General features: G+C 43.4%; 1 protein-coding gene across 30 annotated transcripts in view; it reads left to right on the top strand.

Annotated features, from left to right (window-relative positions):
- TEX14 (testis expressed 14, intercellular bridge forming factor) overlaps nucleotides 1-19,935 on the top strand; it is an 81,674-nt gene extending 61,739 nt beyond the window's left edge. For 15 of the 30 annotated variants that reach the window (XM_089900894.1, XM_089900896.1, XM_022552503.2 and 12 more), the window contains 12 exons: nucleotides 556-637; nucleotides 4,060-4,122; nucleotides 4,638-4,765; nucleotides 5,363-5,568; nucleotides 6,608-6,704; nucleotides 8,075-8,149; nucleotides 10,980-11,057; nucleotides 12,149-12,248; nucleotides 15,381-15,473; nucleotides 17,396-17,505; nucleotides 18,726-18,777; nucleotides 19,579-19,935. In XM_089900894.1, coding sequence (XP_089757020.1) covers nucleotides 556-637; nucleotides 4,060-4,122; nucleotides 4,638-4,765; nucleotides 5,363-5,568; nucleotides 6,608-6,704; nucleotides 8,075-8,149; nucleotides 10,980-11,057; nucleotides 12,149-12,248; nucleotides 15,381-15,473; nucleotides 17,396-17,505; nucleotides 18,726-18,777; nucleotides 19,579-19,615 — 1,121 coding nt within the window. In that variant the 3' untranslated portion in view covers nucleotides 19,616-19,935. The other 15 variants (XR_016388968.1, XM_089900892.1, XM_089900889.1 and 12 more) reach the window with 15 other exon arrangements.
- Nucleotides 19,936-20,045: the final 110 nt, after the last annotated feature.

Raw genomic sequence — 20,045 nt, 5'->3', positions numbered from 1 at the left:
GCTTCTCATTGCAGTGGCTTCTCTTGTTGCGGAGCACGGGCTCTAGGCGCGTGGGCTTCCGTAGCTGTGGCACGGGGGCTCAGTAGTTGTGGTGCATGGGCTTAGTTGCTCTGTGGCATGTGGGGTCTTCCCGGACCAGGGCTCGAACCCGTGTCCCCTCGTGGTCTTTTCTATTTGGAATCTTTAGTGAACAAACAGTTCTTGGTTTCAACGCCCCCTGGTGTCTGTTGACAGGAACCAGGTCAGTTTGCCTTCCTGAAAAGACAAAACAATATTTGTCTCCAGAAATAACTGTGCAGTTATAACTGAAAGGCCAGTAAATGGCTTGATTGTATTCTGAGAGTCAGAATATAGTTCTCCCCTCTGAGCAAGGGAAATAAACTTTCAGAGCAAAAACCTCTTCTACAGTGCTCACTCCAAACCCAACTAGGAAGCACTCTGTTTATGTAGATTATTTCTTATTCTGGATCAGACCAAGGAAAATTCTCGAGAATGAAAGTAATCATCTGGGTTGGCAAAAATTCACTAAAAAATGCATGTACTTTATTCTTTCAGGTGAAGAAAAGTTCCAAATGAGAAAAAACCTTGGAAAGAATGCTGAAATTTTGACCAGGTCTCAATTCCAACCTATACAAAGGTATATGCTATTATTTTTTTTTTAATTTTTACTTTTTTTGCGGTACGCGGGCCTCTCACTACTGCGGCCTCTCCCGTTGCGGAGCACAGGCTCCGGACGCGCAGGCTCAGCGGCCATGGCTCACGGGCCCAGCCGCTCCGCGGCATGTGGGATCATCCCGGACCGGGGCACGAACCCGCGTCCCCTGCATCGGCAGGCGGACTCTCAACCACTGCGCCACCAGGGAAGCCCCCTATGCTATTATTTTATTCTTTGAGTTTCAGACTCAAAGAAGTAATGTTAATTGATGGTAATGCCCCATATTTACGTGTTGCTCTTCTTCAAATATAATAGCCACCATGTTATAACAGTAAGCTTCGGGCAGCTTAGCTTTGTGAGGACTTGTTCAGCAGAATTGTGAGGCGTCGTGAAAAGGAGTTGTTATCTGTATTCAGATCCTGACTCTGCTTTTCTAACTTGGTCAAATTTCTCAGCCCCTCTCTTCTAGCTCCCCATTTGTAAAATAGCAATAAGAATCATCACTGGACATACTGTTAATTGAAAAAAATGCACAACAGTGTATGTAATTTAATACCGTCTGTGTAAAAATGAGAGGGAAGGGAGATACCTATAATCCTTGTAGTGTGTCGACACTTCTGGAAGTCTATACAGTGGTTAACTCTAGAGAGAGAGTTCAGAGGTTTTTCTTTTTATCTTATAACCTTCTTTGCTGTTGGAGTGTTCCACCATGGGTGCATACTACTTTTGAAAGAAAAAGCTACTTTATTTTTTTTTTACTTTTACAAATGAGAAAGAGAAATTCCATCTGGTTAAGGAAAGTTTCTGTAGACAACATTGAGTTTTATTTTTTCACCTCTCTTAAATAATATATTTTCAATTCTATTGAATAAATGGAAGATCCTAAATTCAAAAAAGAAAAGAATTCTTACTGGGAATGTTGACATAGAGATTAAAAGTAATAATATGACTTCTGGGCATTTACCCAGAGAAATGAAGAATTATGTTTACATGAAAACACATACATGGGACTTCCCTGGTGGTCCAGTGGTAAAGAATCCGCCTTCCAACGCAGGGAACGTGGGTTCCATACCTGGTCGGGGAACTAAGATCCCACATGCGGCGGGGCAACTAAGCCCACGTGCCACAATGACTGAGCTTGTGCACCTCAACGAGAGAGCCCGCGTGCTGCAAACTAGAGCCCATACGCTCTGGAGCCTGCGCACCACGACTGGAGAGAGAAAAACCGCATGCCACAACTAGAGAGAAGCCCGCACACTGCAATGAAGAGCCTGCATGCTGCAACTAAGACCCTATGCAGCCAAAAAACAAATAAATAAATATTTTAAAAACCCAACACATACATGAATGTTTATGGAAACTTTATTCATAATAGCCAAAATCTGGAAACCCAGATGTTATCTAACAAGTGAATGGTTTAATAGACTGTGTTACATCCATACCATGGAATGCTCCTCAGCAATAAAAAAGCATGAACTATTGGTACATGCAGCAACCGGGATAAGTCTCCAGAGAATTATGCTGAGTGGAAAAAGCAACCCCTGCAAAGTTATTTACTATGTGATTCTACATTTATAACATTCTTGAAATGATAAAATTGTAGAAATAAAGAATAAATGAGTGGTTTCTAGGGGTTAAGAAAGAGATGGGAGTGGGGGGGAAATGGACATGGCTATAAAAGGGCAACGTGAGGGGTCCTTGTGGTGGAAATGTTCTGTATCTTGACTGTATCAATGTTGATATCTTGGTTATGATATTGCTCAATAGATTTGCAAGATGTCACCATTGAGGGAAGCTGGGTAAAGTGTATTTCTTAAAACTGCATGTGGACTTCCCTGGTGGTGCAGCGGTTAAGAATCCGCCTGCCAATGCAGGGGACACGGGTTCGAGCCCTGGTCTGGGAAGATCCCACATGCCACGGAGCAACTAGGCCCATGTGCCACAACTACTGAGCCTGCGCTCTAGAGCCCATGCTCCTCAACAAGAGAAGCCACCGCAATGAGAAGCCCGTGTACCGCAAGGAAGAGTAGCCCCCGCTCGCTGCGACTAGAGAAAGCCAGCGCGCAGCAACAAAGACCCAACACAGCCATAAATTAAAAAAAAAAAAAGAAAAAGAACTGCATGTGAATATACATACAGTTATTTCAAAATAAAAAGATTAATTCAAAAACGAATAACAGAGATGAAGTGCCTGGTACAATAGCATTCAATTTACTTTCTCTTTTCTGGACCTCAATTTCCTTTATCTATAATAATGATAGCTAGTATTTCCTAAGTAGTGACAATATGCCAGGTACTCTGTTCTGTCAAATTTAACTCATATAACAACCCTCTCATTTTGCCAATACAGAGAGCAGAGGGTTTTTTCCTTAGGTTGTACAGTTAGTAAGTAGCTATATCATTAGGATAGGCTAGATTATGTTGTGTAACACACAACCCCCAGATTTTAGTGGCTTAAAGCAACAAAAACTTATTTTGTGCTCGTGCTCCTCGTCCATCACCAGGAGTGTCCTGTGCTACTCTGCCTTCCGTCAGAGTCCACAGTGAGGGAGACGCCGTCTTTGTGCTTCCTTTCTTACTGAGGCAGGAAAAAAGGGAACACGGTGAATTGTGCACCAGGCTTTTAAAGTTTCTGCCCCACAGTGAATCACATCACTTTCACTTGCATTTCACTGGTTAAAACAAGTCATATGGCCATTTATGTAAATTAGGAGGGCCAGAAAGTACTGTCCTACATTGTGCTCAGCAGGAGAAACAAATACTTAGTGAACAGAATTAATAGTCACAACTCAATCCAAAATCCATGCTCTTTCCTTTATACCATTGGTCTCACAGGATTGTGCAAAGATTAAAAATGGGGAAACATTTGGAAGGATTTAGCATGGGATCTGGCTTATAGTTTGTGTTTGAATATTGAAGATGAATCTTAAATATTGGTTAAAGTAGAAGCAGGTCAAGTTTGTCTTCAGAATTCTTCTCTGGCCATTTTTTTGGCACAAGCCTCTCTTGGCCTCCCCTGATACTCCATGCCAAGAAGCTGTTTCACAGTTGGTAAGGCCCCATGGCTGTGCCCTTTGCTCCATCATCCATCCACAGCAAAGTTCCCATGCTCTGTTGATTTCCTCAGGAGCTTGCTCAGCCAGTAGCATCGTTGGCTGATTTCAGATGGGCTGACCCTTAGAGAGTATTTATTCAGCCTCTGAAGAGGAAACAGAGGCCCAGACATCCCTGAGAACATGTGGCTGGTCAGTAGCAGAGCTAGGATCAGAACCCTCACTTTCCACTTTGAGCTTAGTGCCCTTCCAGCTGCCTCTCACACTGGGCCAGTAACTGGTGCCTTGTACCACGATATTGCACTCTGCTGACAGGGGATTTACATAGTTTTCTCACTTTCTCTCTTACAGTATTGAAGACGAACAAGAGGAGACATTAAAGGAGTCACCAAAGGAAATGAAAGAGAAAGACATGTATGGCCACCAAAAGTTGCCTAAGGATTCTGTGCAAAGTCTTGGTTTTAGGGGAAGAGTATTTCCTTGTTTGTAGGAGTCTGTGTTCTTCCCATTTTTATGTATACATTTAATGTGAGCCTGTTTCTTCTTTCACCAAAAAACTGTTGTGATGAGTGATCTAAATTAACAGCATCTTAATCAAGGAAACACAGTGATAAGAAGAACAGAAGTTTATACTTGAGGTAGATTAAATCTGTTTGCCACATAAATAGACTTTCACCTATGGAATTTATTTTTAGCCGCTGAGATATGTTTAAAGTTAGTATCTCTTTTTAAGATATTCTCTAATATTCTCTTTAAGATATCTTACATATCTTATAGATATCTTATGGATATTCTAAGATATTCTCTGATTTTGGCCACTTGCCAAATAAAGATTTTTGTGAAGAGCATCTTTAAAAAGTACCTCTTAGGAATATAGTGTTTGATTTCTGTAAACACCTCCCAATTACTCTGTGCTTTTAATTCTTTAGATCACTGACAGACATTCAAGACCTGTCTAGTATCTCCTATGAACAAGACGGTGCTTTTAAGGAAGTCTCATGCAAAACACCCAAAATAAACCACGCACCTACTAGTGTCAGCACTCCGCTCAGCCCAGGTAATGACTAGCAGGGGGATGTTCTGGGAAAGGGGCTAACAGCCCCTGCCTCGCCTGGCTATGGGAAGCCGGGCTGCAGGAGCAGACCCACAGTGTTTTCTCACAGTACAGAGGGGTTTCTTTAGGGTCAGAGCTGAAGGGGATAATCCCATGGGAGGCCAGGTAGCTGTGGTGGTGGTGATTAACCAGCTATAAGGAGATTTTTAAACTCTAGCAATAGAGACATGCAAATGCAGAGCCTACTTTGTACTTGAAGCACTGTTGAATTTAGTGCAGATACATTGGATTCTCTAGAGTTTGTAACTTAAAACAGCACCTTGTGCTTAAACATACATAGCTCTGGCTCCTGCAACTGCATACAGCCAGCGTCAAATATGCTCTCTCTAGTGTCCTATTTTCCAGTTTATTTGTGGTTCAAATAATCTCCCTTTAGTCTCTCCCAAGTTTAGAGACTGTCATCAGTGATCAGTGATTATTTCAGTTATTGACAATTTGGAAAATCCCTCTTCCAGTTATAGAGTTTTGTGGGGGCTTCTTTTTGTTGTTTTTAAATAATGTAAAGGATTCAGACACTAACTGCCCTCTTTTCTACAACAGGGTCAATTTCTTCAGCTTCTAGTCAGTATAAGGACTGTCTTGAAAGTATCACGTTTCAGGTTAAAACAGGGTCTACCTCATTCTGGAACAGTCAAGAATCTATTCAAACTTCGTCTGATAAATTTACAACTGTCCGAGAGAAAGCAAAGAGCCTAGATTCCCTTCTTACTTCCTCTGAAACTCTTCCTTCAAGACTGACTAATCTCGTAAGTATACTGACCCTGCGCTGCACACTCTTGGAGTGAGTCCAAAGGCGTCAGTGACCCAAAAGGCCAAGATTTGTCCGTGTCTGTTTTACAAAGAAAGCAAGAAATAAGCTGGATCCTCTCCAGGCTTCCCTGGGGCTCCTCTCTGAGTCTGTATTGTAGAATGGATCCTGGGTTTTTGTGCCCTTTTTTTTCCCCCAGAGGTAATGTTTGTCGATTTCTCGAAAGAGCCGTCCGCTGCGATAGCTTATGATGCATTGTTCAGCTGCATTGTTCTTTCTACCTAACCATACCTTACGTACTAAGAGGAGGCTCGAGTTCTGCTTCCTTCTTGACGCCTCCTCTGGTTAGTTCTCTGAGAGTTTCGATTGATCTCTACCTTTTCTGCACTCCTGAACCAATAATCTGCAGTAAAAACACTTAATGGTACCTTCTCCTTGCTTCCTCCCCCTCCCCGTGCTGTTGGTTTGTTGGTTTCCTTTCTCTCTCTCCCTCATACTTCATATGTGTAGTCTCTTCAAGAAAACTGAAAGTTCCTTACTTGGTTCTGCTCATTAAAAACCTGTTGACTGACCTTTCTGTAGGCAGATTGATTACTTGTTTGGCCCTCAGTGAAAAATCGACTGTCATCTTCTCTGGGCATTTGACTCACAAAAGGTCTCACTCTGAAGTAGGGAAATAAAGAATTTTATGCTCTTGTTCAACAGACTGTTAATGGGGCAGGTTCTAAGTGCCAGGCACTATGCCAGGCCCTTTTCTAGGCCTAGTGACTAGGAAAGTCCACGCCCTGAAGGAGCTCACTGCCTGTTGAGAAAGACTGGCAGGATGTAACACAGAGGTAGAAACTGAGCGCCGTGGAGGCAAAGGGGGGTGGGAAGGCTTCCGAGAGGAGATAACGTTTGAATGTTTGACTCAGTCAACAAAACAAGTAGCTTCTTCCATCAGTGATACACAAGATTAATCTTGGAAATGACTGAGCTTAACGGGCCTCTTTAGCTTAATACACGTGTCAGTTACCATGTTTATGTCTTACTTGTAGAAAAGATTGCCTGAATTTACTGGGGCTGGTTCCTCCAGCATTGCCAAGGCACCTGACACATCATCCCGTGCCACTCAGAGGAGGAGCCTGCCAAAAGGTACCCTGTGTTTAATATTAAAATACAAGTTCATAATAGTAAACCAGTTTAAGGGAGACTTCATCTCTTCTTTGATGGCTATAGCAGATTCAAACAAAAATGCTAATTTCCCCTGACTATAAAAGTAAAACATACTCATTATAGAAAACTTAGAGAATACAGATGAGCTTAAAAGAGAAAACCACGACCATTCTACCATTATTTTTTTTTAAGTTTTTTTTGATGTGGACCATTTTTAAAGTCTTTATTGAATTTGTTACAATATGGCTTCTGTTTTATGTTTTGGTTTTTTGGCCACGAGGCATGTGGGATCTTAGCTCCCCAACCAGGGATTACACCTGCACCCCCTGCATTAGGAGGCGAAGTCTTAACCACTGGACTGCCAGGGAAGTCCCTCTACCATCATTTTTTAACCTCTTGTAGTATTTTGGTATATATATATATATATATATATATATATATATATATATATTTGGGGGCTGTATGTATATATATATATATATATATTCTTTTTCTTAGCATAGTTGAGATCATATAGTGTATCAGCTCTGGCCTGCTTCTTTTCCTTTAATGATATATTTTAGGATTTCTACTTGTCAGTAAAAATTATTCATAAATATATGTGATGGCTGCATAGTAGCCCATTCTGCTTATGTTGCTTAACCACGCCCTTATGTTGAAGATTTATGTTGTTTTCCAACTTCTGCTCTTTGTACAGAAATCTTTATCTGAACCTCTGATCTTTTCCTTAGGATAGAGTCTTAGAAGACAATTTCCAGATCAGAGGGTATGAGAGCGTTAACAGCTCTTGAGGTGTAATTGCCTTTGCTCCATTAATCTTATTGTCTTGTGTCTTTGGTACAACTCTTAGAATTTCCCTCAGGGGGATAGAGATGTTGTGAACTACGCTGAGGGGTTTTGGTTAATGTTATAATTGAGCCCTTACGTGAAGGCCCAAAGTATGGTCTCCCATATCCCCTGGCCTGATAATCTATAGAGAAAGGCCTCCCACTTTTTTTCATTTTGACGGGTCTAGAGCTTCTATATCCCTCCAGCAGTCTTGGTCCAAATTGGAACCCCAGCCTCTTAGTAAGAATTTATACCTCACCTCCCTCAAATATCCTTGGGGAGGGGCACAGATCAAGTGGTACTGAGGTGAGGTGTGATGTAGGAAAGGGTTTAGAGTAAAAGGGAGAGTAAAGCCTTTCACATACAAAGTCTCAATTAGGACCGTTAATATAAGAGGTTTTCTCCCCATCTTAGCTTGTTTCATCATTGAGAAATCCTAAGTCAAATCCACGTCGAAGCCTCGAAAACCTAGTTCAGGTCTAGGAAGGCAGTAAGTCACTTTCTCCTTTATCTTTTTTAAGAACTAGTAGAAACCATCTCGCAACATCACATTGATGAGCTACCACCACCATCTCAGGAGCTGCTTGACGAAATTGGTAAGGCATGCTCAATACAGAATACACTCCATGGCCCTGCTTCTTATGGTCACTGACCACATATGGTTCTTTGTCTCAGGTGAGAGCACTAGTACCGAAGGCCCTATAAAGGTTGATTGAATGTACAGAATTCTGGAAGAGACAGTTTTCCAATAAAATGGGCCTCAGACTACTACTGAAGCCTGGCCAGGATAATTGGTCTGTGTCTGTTGTCATTTTGTTACTTAAAGGGCCTACGGTAATGATTCTAAGAGGAAATAACAACATTCAAGTGGTTTATTATGATGAACTTGTTTTATTAAAAGAATTCTTAGCTCCTTTTTGAACCAAACTAGCCATACTTCAGCCATACTGAAGTCTGGCAACTCAGGCCAAAACACCCCATGCTTTCTGTTTTGCCATTAGCAGGAGATATTAAAGGTATTGGCATTGTGGATGAATCCCTTTCCTGAGGGCAGGGAAGTCGGTGGCACAAGACCTAATGAGACCAGAATTTTCCATTTCAGGCAGAGACTGAGGGATACCCGCTCAATTTTAGTTGCAGCTGATCAGCTGGCCTGCCCAGCTGAGCTGATGCTGAAAGTAAACGGAGCATGGTGATAGAAACATTTGGGGCAGGTGGACTGACTGCCCTCTGCGTGACAGCCTGGCTGACCAGCCCCTCACTCTCAGAGGGCACATCTCATCAGACCTCTGATGGTACAGTCCTTGGTATGGGAACAGTAGGGAGTTTCCTGAGGGGCATCTCTTGATTTTCAGGGTCTCTGAGGTTTTGTGTCTCATCAGGAAGAGGGAGTTGAATGACTCAATGGACAGATACGGTCTAGGCTACCCAACCCCTAGCCCCTGGCTTGTTGGCCTTACAAACTTGGGTAGAGCCGGTCAGAGCTGCCAAAGCCTCCCTCGGTTTCTTTCTTTTCTGTAGTCATAGGCCCTTCTTGCCTCACCACACCCCTCGCCCAGTGCCACAGGGTTGTTGGCTCTTAGGGCTCCCACCCCGGCACCAGCCTGCCTCCCCTGGAACCCCCTAAGGGGTCCCTGCAAATTCCTCCCCTCCAGTTGCTCTCCTTCACATACTCATGGAACTACTGCTTGTGAGAGTAGAGGTCAGCCCCTCGTGTCCCGCTCAGGTAGATTCTCAGTGCCGTCTGATTTTTGGTCACGGCTTAGGACAAGTACTTGTAGGCTCCTTTGCAGTTAGACCTTAGCGATACTTTTCCTCTGGATCCTGCTCTCCTCTCTCTGCAGTCACAATGTGGATCCCCACCCCCCATCTCAGCAGCTGTCACCAGGCTTCTGCAGCCGGCCTCTTGGCACTGCTGTACCCCAGTGTGCTCTGCAGAAACTCTTCCTCATTTTGCTTATGGGAATTATCTGGGCCAGGTTTCTAGGCGATGTCTTGTACTTTGAGATGGGTCAGTAATTTTCCAGAAAGATAAAGGGCAGAGGGCACCTGAGTAGTTTCTCCTAATAACGGGTGTGCCTACCTGATTATTGTTTATCATCACTCTCGTTGTTTCCTCTCAGGAGAGCTTTGGGGAGTGACCTGGAGCTGACACCTACTCTTTTGAAGGGCACACATCCACACCTCCAGGCTTCCGTCCAGGGCCTAAAGGGGAGGGTCCTTTAGAATCTTGTAAGATCAACAAGGGACTACCTCTAACAAAGATAAAAATGGATTTTAAAATTTCAGATTATATTAAATGACCTTATGCGGCCCCTTGATGCCCAGGGGCTGCCAGGGAGGGCTTGCTTCCTGACCTGCTAGAAGGGCAAGACCTGTGCCTGCACACAACAGGGCCGTGCCGGTGAGCCCAGGGGTCCCGTCTGTGCTGCCTCCCAGCTGTCTCTCTGATGGGCTCTGGGGAGCACTTTGAGGAAACTGAGCGCCTGACACACGTGAAGCAGTGCACTGAGTTTAGCAGACGCTTGTCTTAGTCTAATGATCAATTCGTTAGGAGCTGGAAATTTTATTCTTTGCCTTTTGTCTCTCTACAGACCAGATCAAAAATGTGTACTTTAGGCCAATAGAGATAGGGAAAGATTTGGACTACTATGAATTTACCAACTTTTTGAGAGAGTATATAAAGAAGAGATTAAGAGCATAAGCCTTAGAGCTAGACTGCCTGAATTCAAATTCCAGTTACACCTCTTAGTATCTGTGTGATTCTAGGCAAGTTCCTTAGCCTTCCTTTTTTTAAAAAAAATATTTATCTTGGCTGCCCTGGGTCTTCATTGTGGCACGCGGGATCTTTGCTGCGGCATGCACGCAGGATCTAGTTCTACTGACCAGGGATTGAACCCAGGCCCCCTGCACTGGGAGCGTGGAGTCTTACCCGCTGGACCACCAGCCAGGGAAGTCCCTCCTTAACCTTTCTTTACCTTAATTTCCTCATCTGTTAAACAAGAATAACAATAATGTGATCAATCTCATAGGGTATTGTGAAGATTAATTGTGAATATTAATCTTGAATTAATGTATGCAAATTAGAAATAGGACCTGCCACTTAGAGCTCTGCAAGTGTTACCTATCATCATGATTATTTTTACTTTTATTTTTAGTGTTACATGGGATTGGATGCCTAAGGCAGTGGTTCTCAAACTTCATCAGGCATCAGAAGCACCTGGAGGGCTTGCTACACCATCCCCACCCCCAGACTTTCTGATTCAGTAAGCCTGAGATGTGGCCTGAGAATTTGCATACCTAACAAGTTCTCAGGTTATACTGAGGCTGCTGGTCTGAGGAGTACTGTTTGAGAACCACTGCCCTAGAGGATAATGTGACATGCAAAAGAAGAAATAAGTTGCTTTCTGCTCTATGTTGTGACAGAGCACCTGAAGCGGCAGCAGGCCTCATCCACAGTGTTGGATGAGAACACAGCAAGTCATCTGGGCATCGCTGCAAGTGGTAAGCCAAATCCCCAGTTCTTTCTCATCAGATTTTGCTGTAACTGTCCTTGGAAGCACCGTGGTACATTTGGGTGAGTGTGGACCTTGAGGTCAGGCACACTCCACCTCATTTCTGACTCCATTGCTTACTTTGGTATGACAGGCTGTTGAATGTCTCTGGGCTTCAGTTGTCCTCATCTGTAAAATGAGAATGATAACTCCTACCTAATGATGTTCATGCATAGTGCCTGGTACGTTGTAAGACACTTAACAAATGTTAGTCTCCTGCCCTTCATAGGACTGCTGGCAGGATGAAATGAGATAGCATATGTAAAATGCCTGGCATACATTAAAGGGCACTACCCTTCCCCACCCAAATTCCTTCCCTGGCTCCAATCTGGAAACACCTAACAAGTGGGAAGAGGGTGGCCCCCCAGAATAAATCTGTACAATTTGTTTTCAGGGACTCCTGCCTCCTCTTTTATGTGCCATTTCTTCCCTCTGTCTCTCTCGAGCCTTGGCACAGGCAAGGCTTCCTGCCGTTTCGCCTGGCAGAGAGCTCCCCAGACCTCAGAAGCAGCTGCTGTGGCTTCAGGCGCCCTGCAGATTGCCACCTGGCCCCCTGCTCTTGTGGGAAGAGGGGGACCCGTGCATTGCACACTTCAGGGTCCACTGATTAGCCTTAATTTTTTGCACTCCATTTTTTTTTTTTTTTTGGCTGCGTTGGGTCTCCGCTGCTGCACACGGGCTCTCTCTAGTAGCGGCGAGCGCGGGGCTACTCTTCATTGTGATGTGCGGGCTTCTCACTGCGGTGGCTTCTCTTGTTGCAGAGCACAGGCTCTAGGCGCACGGGCTTTAGTAGTTGCGGCACGTGGGCTCATTAGTTGTGGCTTGCGGGCTTTAGACCACAGGCTCAGTAGTTGTGGCGCACAGATCTAGTTGCTCCGCGGCATGTGGGATCTTCCCGGACCAGGGATTGAACCCATGTCCCCTGCATTGACAGGCAGATTCTTAACCACTGTGCCACCAGGGAAGTCCTGCACTCCATTTTAAGGCAGGTTTTCTCAAAATTTTTTTTGTTCTAAAGTCAAGTCTTTCAACTGTTTTTAGATCAAAGGCATTTAGAAGAACAAGAAACTAACAGTAATAAAGAAGACAGCAGTATGCTTTGGACCAAAGAAACTCAGGATCTAGAAGAGGATACAGAGAGGTAACAGAAAAAGCTGGATTTTTTTTTTTAAAGTGTTTGAAAAAACTATAGTGTTAGTTTATATTAGTTTTTCTTCTGATATTGACAAATAAGGAAATAATGGTCTTTTGTCATACTATCCTTATAGCCCCTATTCCTAAAAGGTTTTTTTTGTTTTTTTTTTAAAAGTCCTTAATTGTTATAAAATACATATAACACAAATTTTTTAAGTGTACATTTCAGTAGTGCTACGCATATTCACATTGCTGTGCAACTGATCTCCAGAACTTTTTCATCTTGCAAAACTGAAACTCTATACCCATTAAACAACAACTCCCCATTTCCCCCTCCCCTCAGTCCCCAGCAACCACAGTTCTACTCTCTGTTTCCCTGAGTTTCACTATTCTTTTTTTTTTTTGAACATCTTTATTGGAGTATAATTGCTTTACAATGGTGTGTTAGTTTCTGCTGTATAACAAAGTGTATCAGCTATACGTATACATATATCACCATATCCCCTCCCTCTTGCATCTCCCTCCGGTGTTGTTTTGTCACTGGCTTATTTCACTCAGCATAAAGTCTTCAGGGTTCATCCATGTAGCATGCATCAGAATTTCCTTTCTTCTTAAGGCTGAATTCCATTGTGTGTGTGTGTATCACATTTGGTTTATCCATTCATCTGTTAGTGGACACTGGGTTGCTTCCACCTTTTGACTACTGTAATGCTGCTCTGAGTGTGAGTGTGCAAATAGCTCTTCAACACACCCTGCTTTGATCTCTTTTGGATATGTACCCAGAAGTGGTATTGCTGGATCATATGGTAAATCTATTTTTATTTTTTTGAGGAAATGCCATCCTGTTTTCCACAGCAGCTGCACCATTTTACATTCCCACAAACAGTGTACAAGGCTTCCACTTTCTCCAGATCCTTGCCAATACTTGTTATTTTCTGTTTTGTTTTGTTTTTTTTTGGCTGTGCCAAGCGGCACGCGGGATCTTAGTTCCCCGACCAGGGATTGAACCCGTGCCCCCTGCAGTGGAAGCGCGGAGTTTTAACCACTGGACCACCAGGGTGGTGGTGTTTCTGTTTTTTTGATAGTAGCATCCTAATAGGTGCGAGGTGATATCTCATTGTGGTTTTGATTTGCATTTCCCTAATGATTAGCAATGTTGGGCATCTTTTCATATGCAGAAGGCCATTTATATATCTTCTTTGGAGAAATATCCTAGTCCTTTGCCCATTTTTTAATAGGATTATTTATTTTTTTCTTGTAAAGTTGTTGTTTGTTGTTTTTACTTCATTTTGTGAGGGAAACATCGGTTTCAGTTTCTTTCAAAGCATTTTAAAGAGAATTTTTAGATCTTTCTAGCCAAATAAGAGAAGATGGAGGCAACCATCCAGACAATTCAGTCTGAAAACACAAGTTTGCCTCAAGAAACCCAATTCCATTCTTGACTTGGAGCTCTCCTTTGACCTGTGTTGTAAGGTAAACCACTTCAGATCACCTCCTTTGCCTCCTAACATTTCTTGCTTTGTCCGAACAGTTATTCAGGGCCAGGACTGGAGGGAGGTGAGTGCAACACACTCCTTGGGCACAAAATTGAAGGAGGCACCAAAAAACTCAGAAGTCAAGAAAAGTACTATTTTGATGCCATATTTTTAAAAATCAATACTAATGCAAAAAAAAAATCCATGATGAACAAAATATTTACGTTTTAAAGAAAGAGAGGCTATGGATCTACACTTACACCACTTGCTTCATCCCCATCCTGGACCAGCAAATCCTTGGGGAAGCCCTGCAGAATACTTTCAGCTGCAAACGTTAGAAAACCCCACCATCGTGTTTAAATGAGTTTGTCTCACATGACATGAAGCCCGGAGGTTGGCAGGGCATGGCTGGCATAGCAGCTCAATGATGCTACCAGGGACTTAGGCTCTTCTGAGCTTTCTGCTCTGCCAGACATAGCATGTTGGCCTTTGTTTTCAGGCTTGTCAACTCCTGGACAAGGTGGCTGCTATCCATACTCCAGGCAGAAATAAGAGGGTGGGGCAAAGGAATAGTCTAGCCAACTTTATGTCTTTCTATCTGGAAAGCAAAAGCTTTCCTAGAAGCCCTTCTCAGCAGATGCCTACTTATATCTCCTTGGCCAGATGTGGCGCATGGCCACCCTTGGTTGCCAGGGAGACTGGAAATTGAGTTTTTAGCTTTCAGCTGCTGTAGAAGAGGAAGGTAAAGGAGGAGAGTGTTATGAATAACTTTTGGGTAGTGAATCCAGTTTCTGTCACACTCTTCAAGGGCTAAACTATTCTCCACAAGGAAGGAAAAGAGAGAGACCTGGACAGGAAGTGAGGAGACTAGAGCCCTGGGACCTGAGAGGAAGTGGGGAGAGGTTTTTTTTTGTGTGTGTGGGGGTGAGACAGAGAAGACAAAGAGGCAAAGGGGGAGGAAGGTAAACTTTTAAAAGTTTTATAAACCTTTTGTCTATAATGTACGATGTAACTCCATTCATTCCATCTCCCCCAAACACCTTCGGTAAATATCTAGCCATTATTTAAGGCAAAAGAAGAGTAGCTCAAGAAGGCCAAATTACATTTGGTTATACAAATATGAAGTGCTTTGCGCATTATCAAAAGTTAGCTACTATTATCATTGTCTCTTCCTTTTTCAGAAGGGCTGGCTATGCTAGACACAGGTGGATGCCCACAGATGCTCAGTCATCTCAGTCCTTGGCACCAAGCCAGAGTGGAAGATATTTTTTCAGATGGTTGGGACTTTTCAGGCCTTCTGGAAACACATTCTCTGCATCCAGTAGCCTCAGAGGCAGTTCTTAATCTGAAAAACTTGTGGGAATGAGTGTGCATTTCTAGCCTCAGGTGGAAATTGATGTAATGATCTAGAATTGAGACAGAGTCTAATATCACACTTTGGGCTTTTTTGTCAAGAGGCTAAAGGAGGGTTCTGGTGCACATTTAAATCGGATCTAAGTGACCACTACAACTCCAGGTACAGTCCCACCGAGCTCTCATTTTCTCATGGGTATAGTGAAAGCAGGAGTTTGAAGGTCCTTTCCCGCCCTAGAGTGCTATGCCTCCTTGTCAGGGGAGAAGGGGAGTGACTGCTGTCTCAATTCTCTTCACTTGCCCCTGCACAGAGCCCACTCTACGCTTGATGAGGACCTGGAAAGGTGGCTGCAGTCGCCTGAGGACAGCACGGAGCTACAGGGTCTCCCCAAGTGCTCGGCAAGGTTATTGTTCTCCATCAGGGGATCATTTTCTTTTTCTTTTTTCAGGAAGGGGGACTAGATTTTAGTTCAGTTTTTTGAAAAAGATAGATTTTAGTTTTTTAGGAAGTACATGGACTCCTCGGAGAAGGAATGTTTGGTGATGGCGTTACATTGCTCTAGATAAGCCAGCCCCGCCTTCTGTCTCCCCCCTCTTCCTCCAGCCACCCACGGTGCTCAAGATACTGACTAGCAGACTGATATTAGTATAGAAGCAGGCCTCTAAGATTGCTGTGTCTAGGCCCTGTCACCTTCAACATTTTCATCGGTCATTCGAATTAAATCAGAAAAGGCATGCTTATCAAATTTTTAGATAACACAAATCTAAGGATAAATGCTAATGTGATGGGCAGATAAACTGTGGCTTCAAAATGGTCTTGACAGGTGGAAATGTTAGATTTCCCTGAAAGATAAAAGTGAGCATTTAGATCCAAAAGTATAGAATGTGAGAGATCTGACCTAATGGAGCATTTTTTGATCGGAAGCTCCTACTCAACTGTAATTTCATTGAAGGTGGGAAGTACGTCTTATTTTTATACGCCCAGCATTTAGCATGCATTTTGAGATGTGGTAAGAATTCAAGAAATTCCCCCTGAAGAAGACATGGACAGCGACTCCATGAGACCTCAGCTTGATGCAGTTGCTGAAAAGGTCAGTGCAGCACTGATGCTGAACAGACAGAAATGTACAGCCCAGGTCAAGGTGATGTCTTAGGCTAGCTAGAGGACTTCTAGAACTCATGTGGGGCTCCTTTGGGGTGTCACATTTTAACAGTCAACAAATAGAAGAGGGTGGCCACAGAACAGCTAGAAGTCTGGAAACCTTGTCATGTGAGAACAGCTGAAGGAGCTGGGAAGGCTCAGTCTGAGAAGAGCAAATGGAGTAGAGAATTTGATAGCTGCCCCCAAATACCTGAAATATTGTAAAGTGAAGAGAGTCAGCTTACTCTCTTCTGCCCCAGAGGACAGAACCACTCACCAGAAACTGCAGAGTAAGAGATTTTTATTCAGTAAAGCACAAGCTTTCTAATGGCCACAGCAATCTGATAGAGAAACAGCTGCCTCTATACTAACTTTAACAGCAGCTCCTCCCACCCGAGCGTAGGCTGCATGACTCTCTGGTCCAGGGCATTTGGACGGAGGTAATAGATAACCTCCTCCAACTTTAGAGCCTGTGATTCTATTAGTGATGAGAGGTTAGGAGGAAAAAAAATCCTTCTCACCGTAGCTGGCTTTATTTTCTCTCTCACTTTGCATATTTTATTTTGAATATCCACCAGATGAAAACAGAAGAAAAATCCCTAAACCATGTCCGTTTGATTCATCCATCATCAGTTGGGCACTGTCAGTGAGCCGAGCACTGTGCTGGGGGTTAGAGATGCAGAGGGATAGGCTGTCTCTGCCCTTAGGGAGCTTATAGTTGAGTGGGGAGTTGGTTTCTGCTTACTGGTTTGACAAAGGTGGTCTTCAATTGTTAGATACTGCAGTTAGATATTGAGAGTTTTAGGAAATGAAGATAAGGTAATAAAAATACATGTGGTTGTAAAAAGGACACCAATTACAACATAAGTGAAATGCTTTTTTCCTTTGGGACAATACAGCCTGGTGGTTGAGAGCAGCGTCTGAGTCAGACTTCCTGGGTTCATCCCAGCCCTAGGACTTACTGGGCATTAATTTAACTTCTTTGTGCCTCAGTTTTCTCATCACTTAACTACCTTATATAGTTGTGATGAGAATTAAATGAGTTAATATACATTGCAGCACTTGAACTGTTCCACAGGGAACGCACAGTCAGCTCTAGTTATTATTATATTTCCTTGGGAGCGCAGTCCTGTTCCCCTGGCCATTGTGCATATGGTTTAATGACCAAAATCATTGTCATTGAAGGGAGACAAATACCAAAGATCAAGAAGTTGGTGAAAAGAAGAGAAAAGGGGAAGAAAGCATCACGCCAGAGAGAAGGAAATCAGAAAGCTTTTTAGGGACTTCTGAAGAAGGTATGAATTGGATGTTCGTTTACAATGTAGCCTGGAGTCCTTGGGCTTCCATGAGCATCAAAGTTATTTAGAAATGTTTCCCAGATGCTATACATAATCCTCCTACACTTTTCCCCTGTAGTTCAGCCCAGGTTTTCTGTTAAATGCCAATTATGTCTTTATCACAAAACAGTAACAACAGCCAATTCTATTTCTAAAGCAAGCCTTCAGCCAGGCTCATATTGTCTGGAAAGACGTTTTCCTTCTAATGTGTCTTCAAAAGATAAGAAATCATAAATTGTGGAATTTAAGTGGAGTCTACAAGTAATGTGAAAAGTACAAACCTTAATTTCAAAACTGTTTTGATAGAGCTTTAAGGCGCCATTCACAAATGATGCCCTCCTATATTTAAGTTCCTCCTACTCAGGAAGTTAGCATCATTAACTCTTTCAGATCATCTGGTATCCCTTTTATCCCTTCCCCAGTCCATTCTCATTCTTCTCCTTTTTCTGCCCTGCTTTGTGCCGCAGGATGCTGACCCTTGTGAACTGAATCTGCTGGGCTTCCTGGCCAGCCGGCTTCCTGTTGGCCAATGGGAGACCCCAGCAGAAGATCAGATAATTGGGATATTACTTGCCTTACTGCCTACCTCAGCACCTCATCTCTGTGTGGAAGTGATGTCCCTCAACAAGCACAGCTTCTATAGTGCCGCCCATCCTTCCCAGTTCTAGCTCTCACTGGGTTCCAGTAACTGTTCTGCCCCGCCTCTCCCCCGCAACCCCAGTCTCTTCAGACTTAGGGGTGATAATGGCTTCCCACTGCTGCTAGTTGCTGGATGCTTTGCCATACCTTGTTTGCTCCCTTAATTCTGACAACACCTCTGTAAGTAGTCACTTCATTAAAGGGCCCGGGGGTGCATTCTGTTTCCTCCAGGACCCTGACTGGCACAAGGCCCAGAGTGTGTGAGCGTTCAGCTAGCACTGAATTCACCGAGAACATAATGCAGGGACTTTGTGAAATTAGCATCATTTGTGTCCATTGCTATGACAGGGAGCTGCAGGATGTTAGGAGTGGAAGCCCAGTATCTGTGTTTTTAGAAAGATTCTATCTCTGTAGAAGAAAACAATTGATGGAGAGAAAACAGTCCACCCTAAACTAGAGAGAGTACTAATGTGACTTCTGAATGCTCTCACCCTTTGACCCAGAAAGTAATCAAGTTGTTTTTTCTTCCTCCTATCAAGAGGAACTAAAACCCTGTTTTTGGAAGCGACTGGGTTGGTCCGAACCATCCAGGTAATGAGATGTCAGATGTTTGTAAGTCAAAGTCCACTGTTTATAGACAACATGAACAGACTTTAAACATGTACCAGTATCTAAATAAACATTAATGACAAAGACTTGAATTCAGAGTTACTCAGTTTTAAAAATGCTAATGTTTATAGTTAATTAAAATACAAGGGGAAATTAATGCCAACTTTGATTACATAATTGGTAGACAGCACAAGGAGTGTGTTTTTTTTTTTTTGGCTGTCTTGGGTCTTTGTTGCTGCACGTGGGCTTTCTCTAGTTGCAGCGAGCGGGGCCTACTCTTCATTGCGGTGAGCGGGCTTCTCATTGTGGTGGCTTCTCTTGCGGAGCACGGGCTCTAGGCACGTGGGCTTCAGCAGTTGCAGCACGCGGGCTCAGTAGTTACAGCACACAGGCCCCAGAGTGCGTGGGCTTCAGTAGTTGTGGCGCGTGTGCTCAGTAGTTGTGGCACGCAGGCTCAGTGGTTGTGGCGCATGGACTTAATTGCTCCGCGGCATGTGGGGTCTTCCCAGACCAGGGATCGGACCCGTGTTCCCTGCATTGGCAGGCAGATTCTTAACCACTGCGCCACCAGGGAGGTCCCACAAGAACGGTTTTAGATGGAGGGAGCACAGAAGATGCTGCTCTCGAAATGCTTCACATTTCCACGATACACTAACTTATCATAATCTCGCTTGATTATAAAGATCAAAGTTTCTTTCCTTTGAATTCAGTTGAATAAAAAGAGGCTGTTGTTTGTGTCTTTAAGAAACATCACACCAACTCGAAACTCCCTTTTTTGTTCAGGATAATCGTGCTGGATCAGAGTGACCTGTCAGACTGACTGGAAGTGGACCATAGATGGACTCCTGGCCTGCGTTTGAGTATCCTGCTCATGAGCTCCCTTCTTCCCTCGTCTGCTTCAGTCACCATTAGGGCAGTGGTTCCATTGCTCACACTTTGTTTAGCCGCCACAATAGACAGAACGACTCGTTTGTTTGCAGCACGTTTAACCATTTGTTTTCAGTCAGATTTCTGAAAAGTAAACGGTAGTTTTGATTGTAAAGCTTTCTCATTGTGTCCAGAATGGTGTTTGGTTTTTCAATATAAATTTTCAAACACTTCAACTCCTGTTATATAATAAAATGTTTCCTTTTAATATCAGTTAGGTTTCAGCTGTAAGATATATTTCTGTGTTTTAGTTGTTGGGAGAGGACCTGCCACCCAAAGAAGTTTTGAATTCTGTTATAAAGTTTGACAAGTAAATAACTACT

The sequence above is a fragment of the Delphinapterus leucas genome, chromosome 19 (assembly GCF_059928025.1).
Source record: "Delphinapterus leucas isolate spDelLeu-1000000601 "Yukka" chromosome 19, BTC_Dleu_Yukka2, whole genome shotgun sequence".
Lineage (NCBI taxonomy): Eukaryota > Metazoa > Chordata > Mammalia > Artiodactyla > Monodontidae > Delphinapterus > Delphinapterus leucas.
The sequence above is the reverse complement of the archived record's forward strand: the minus strand, read 5'-3'. Positions and strand labels throughout refer to the sequence as shown.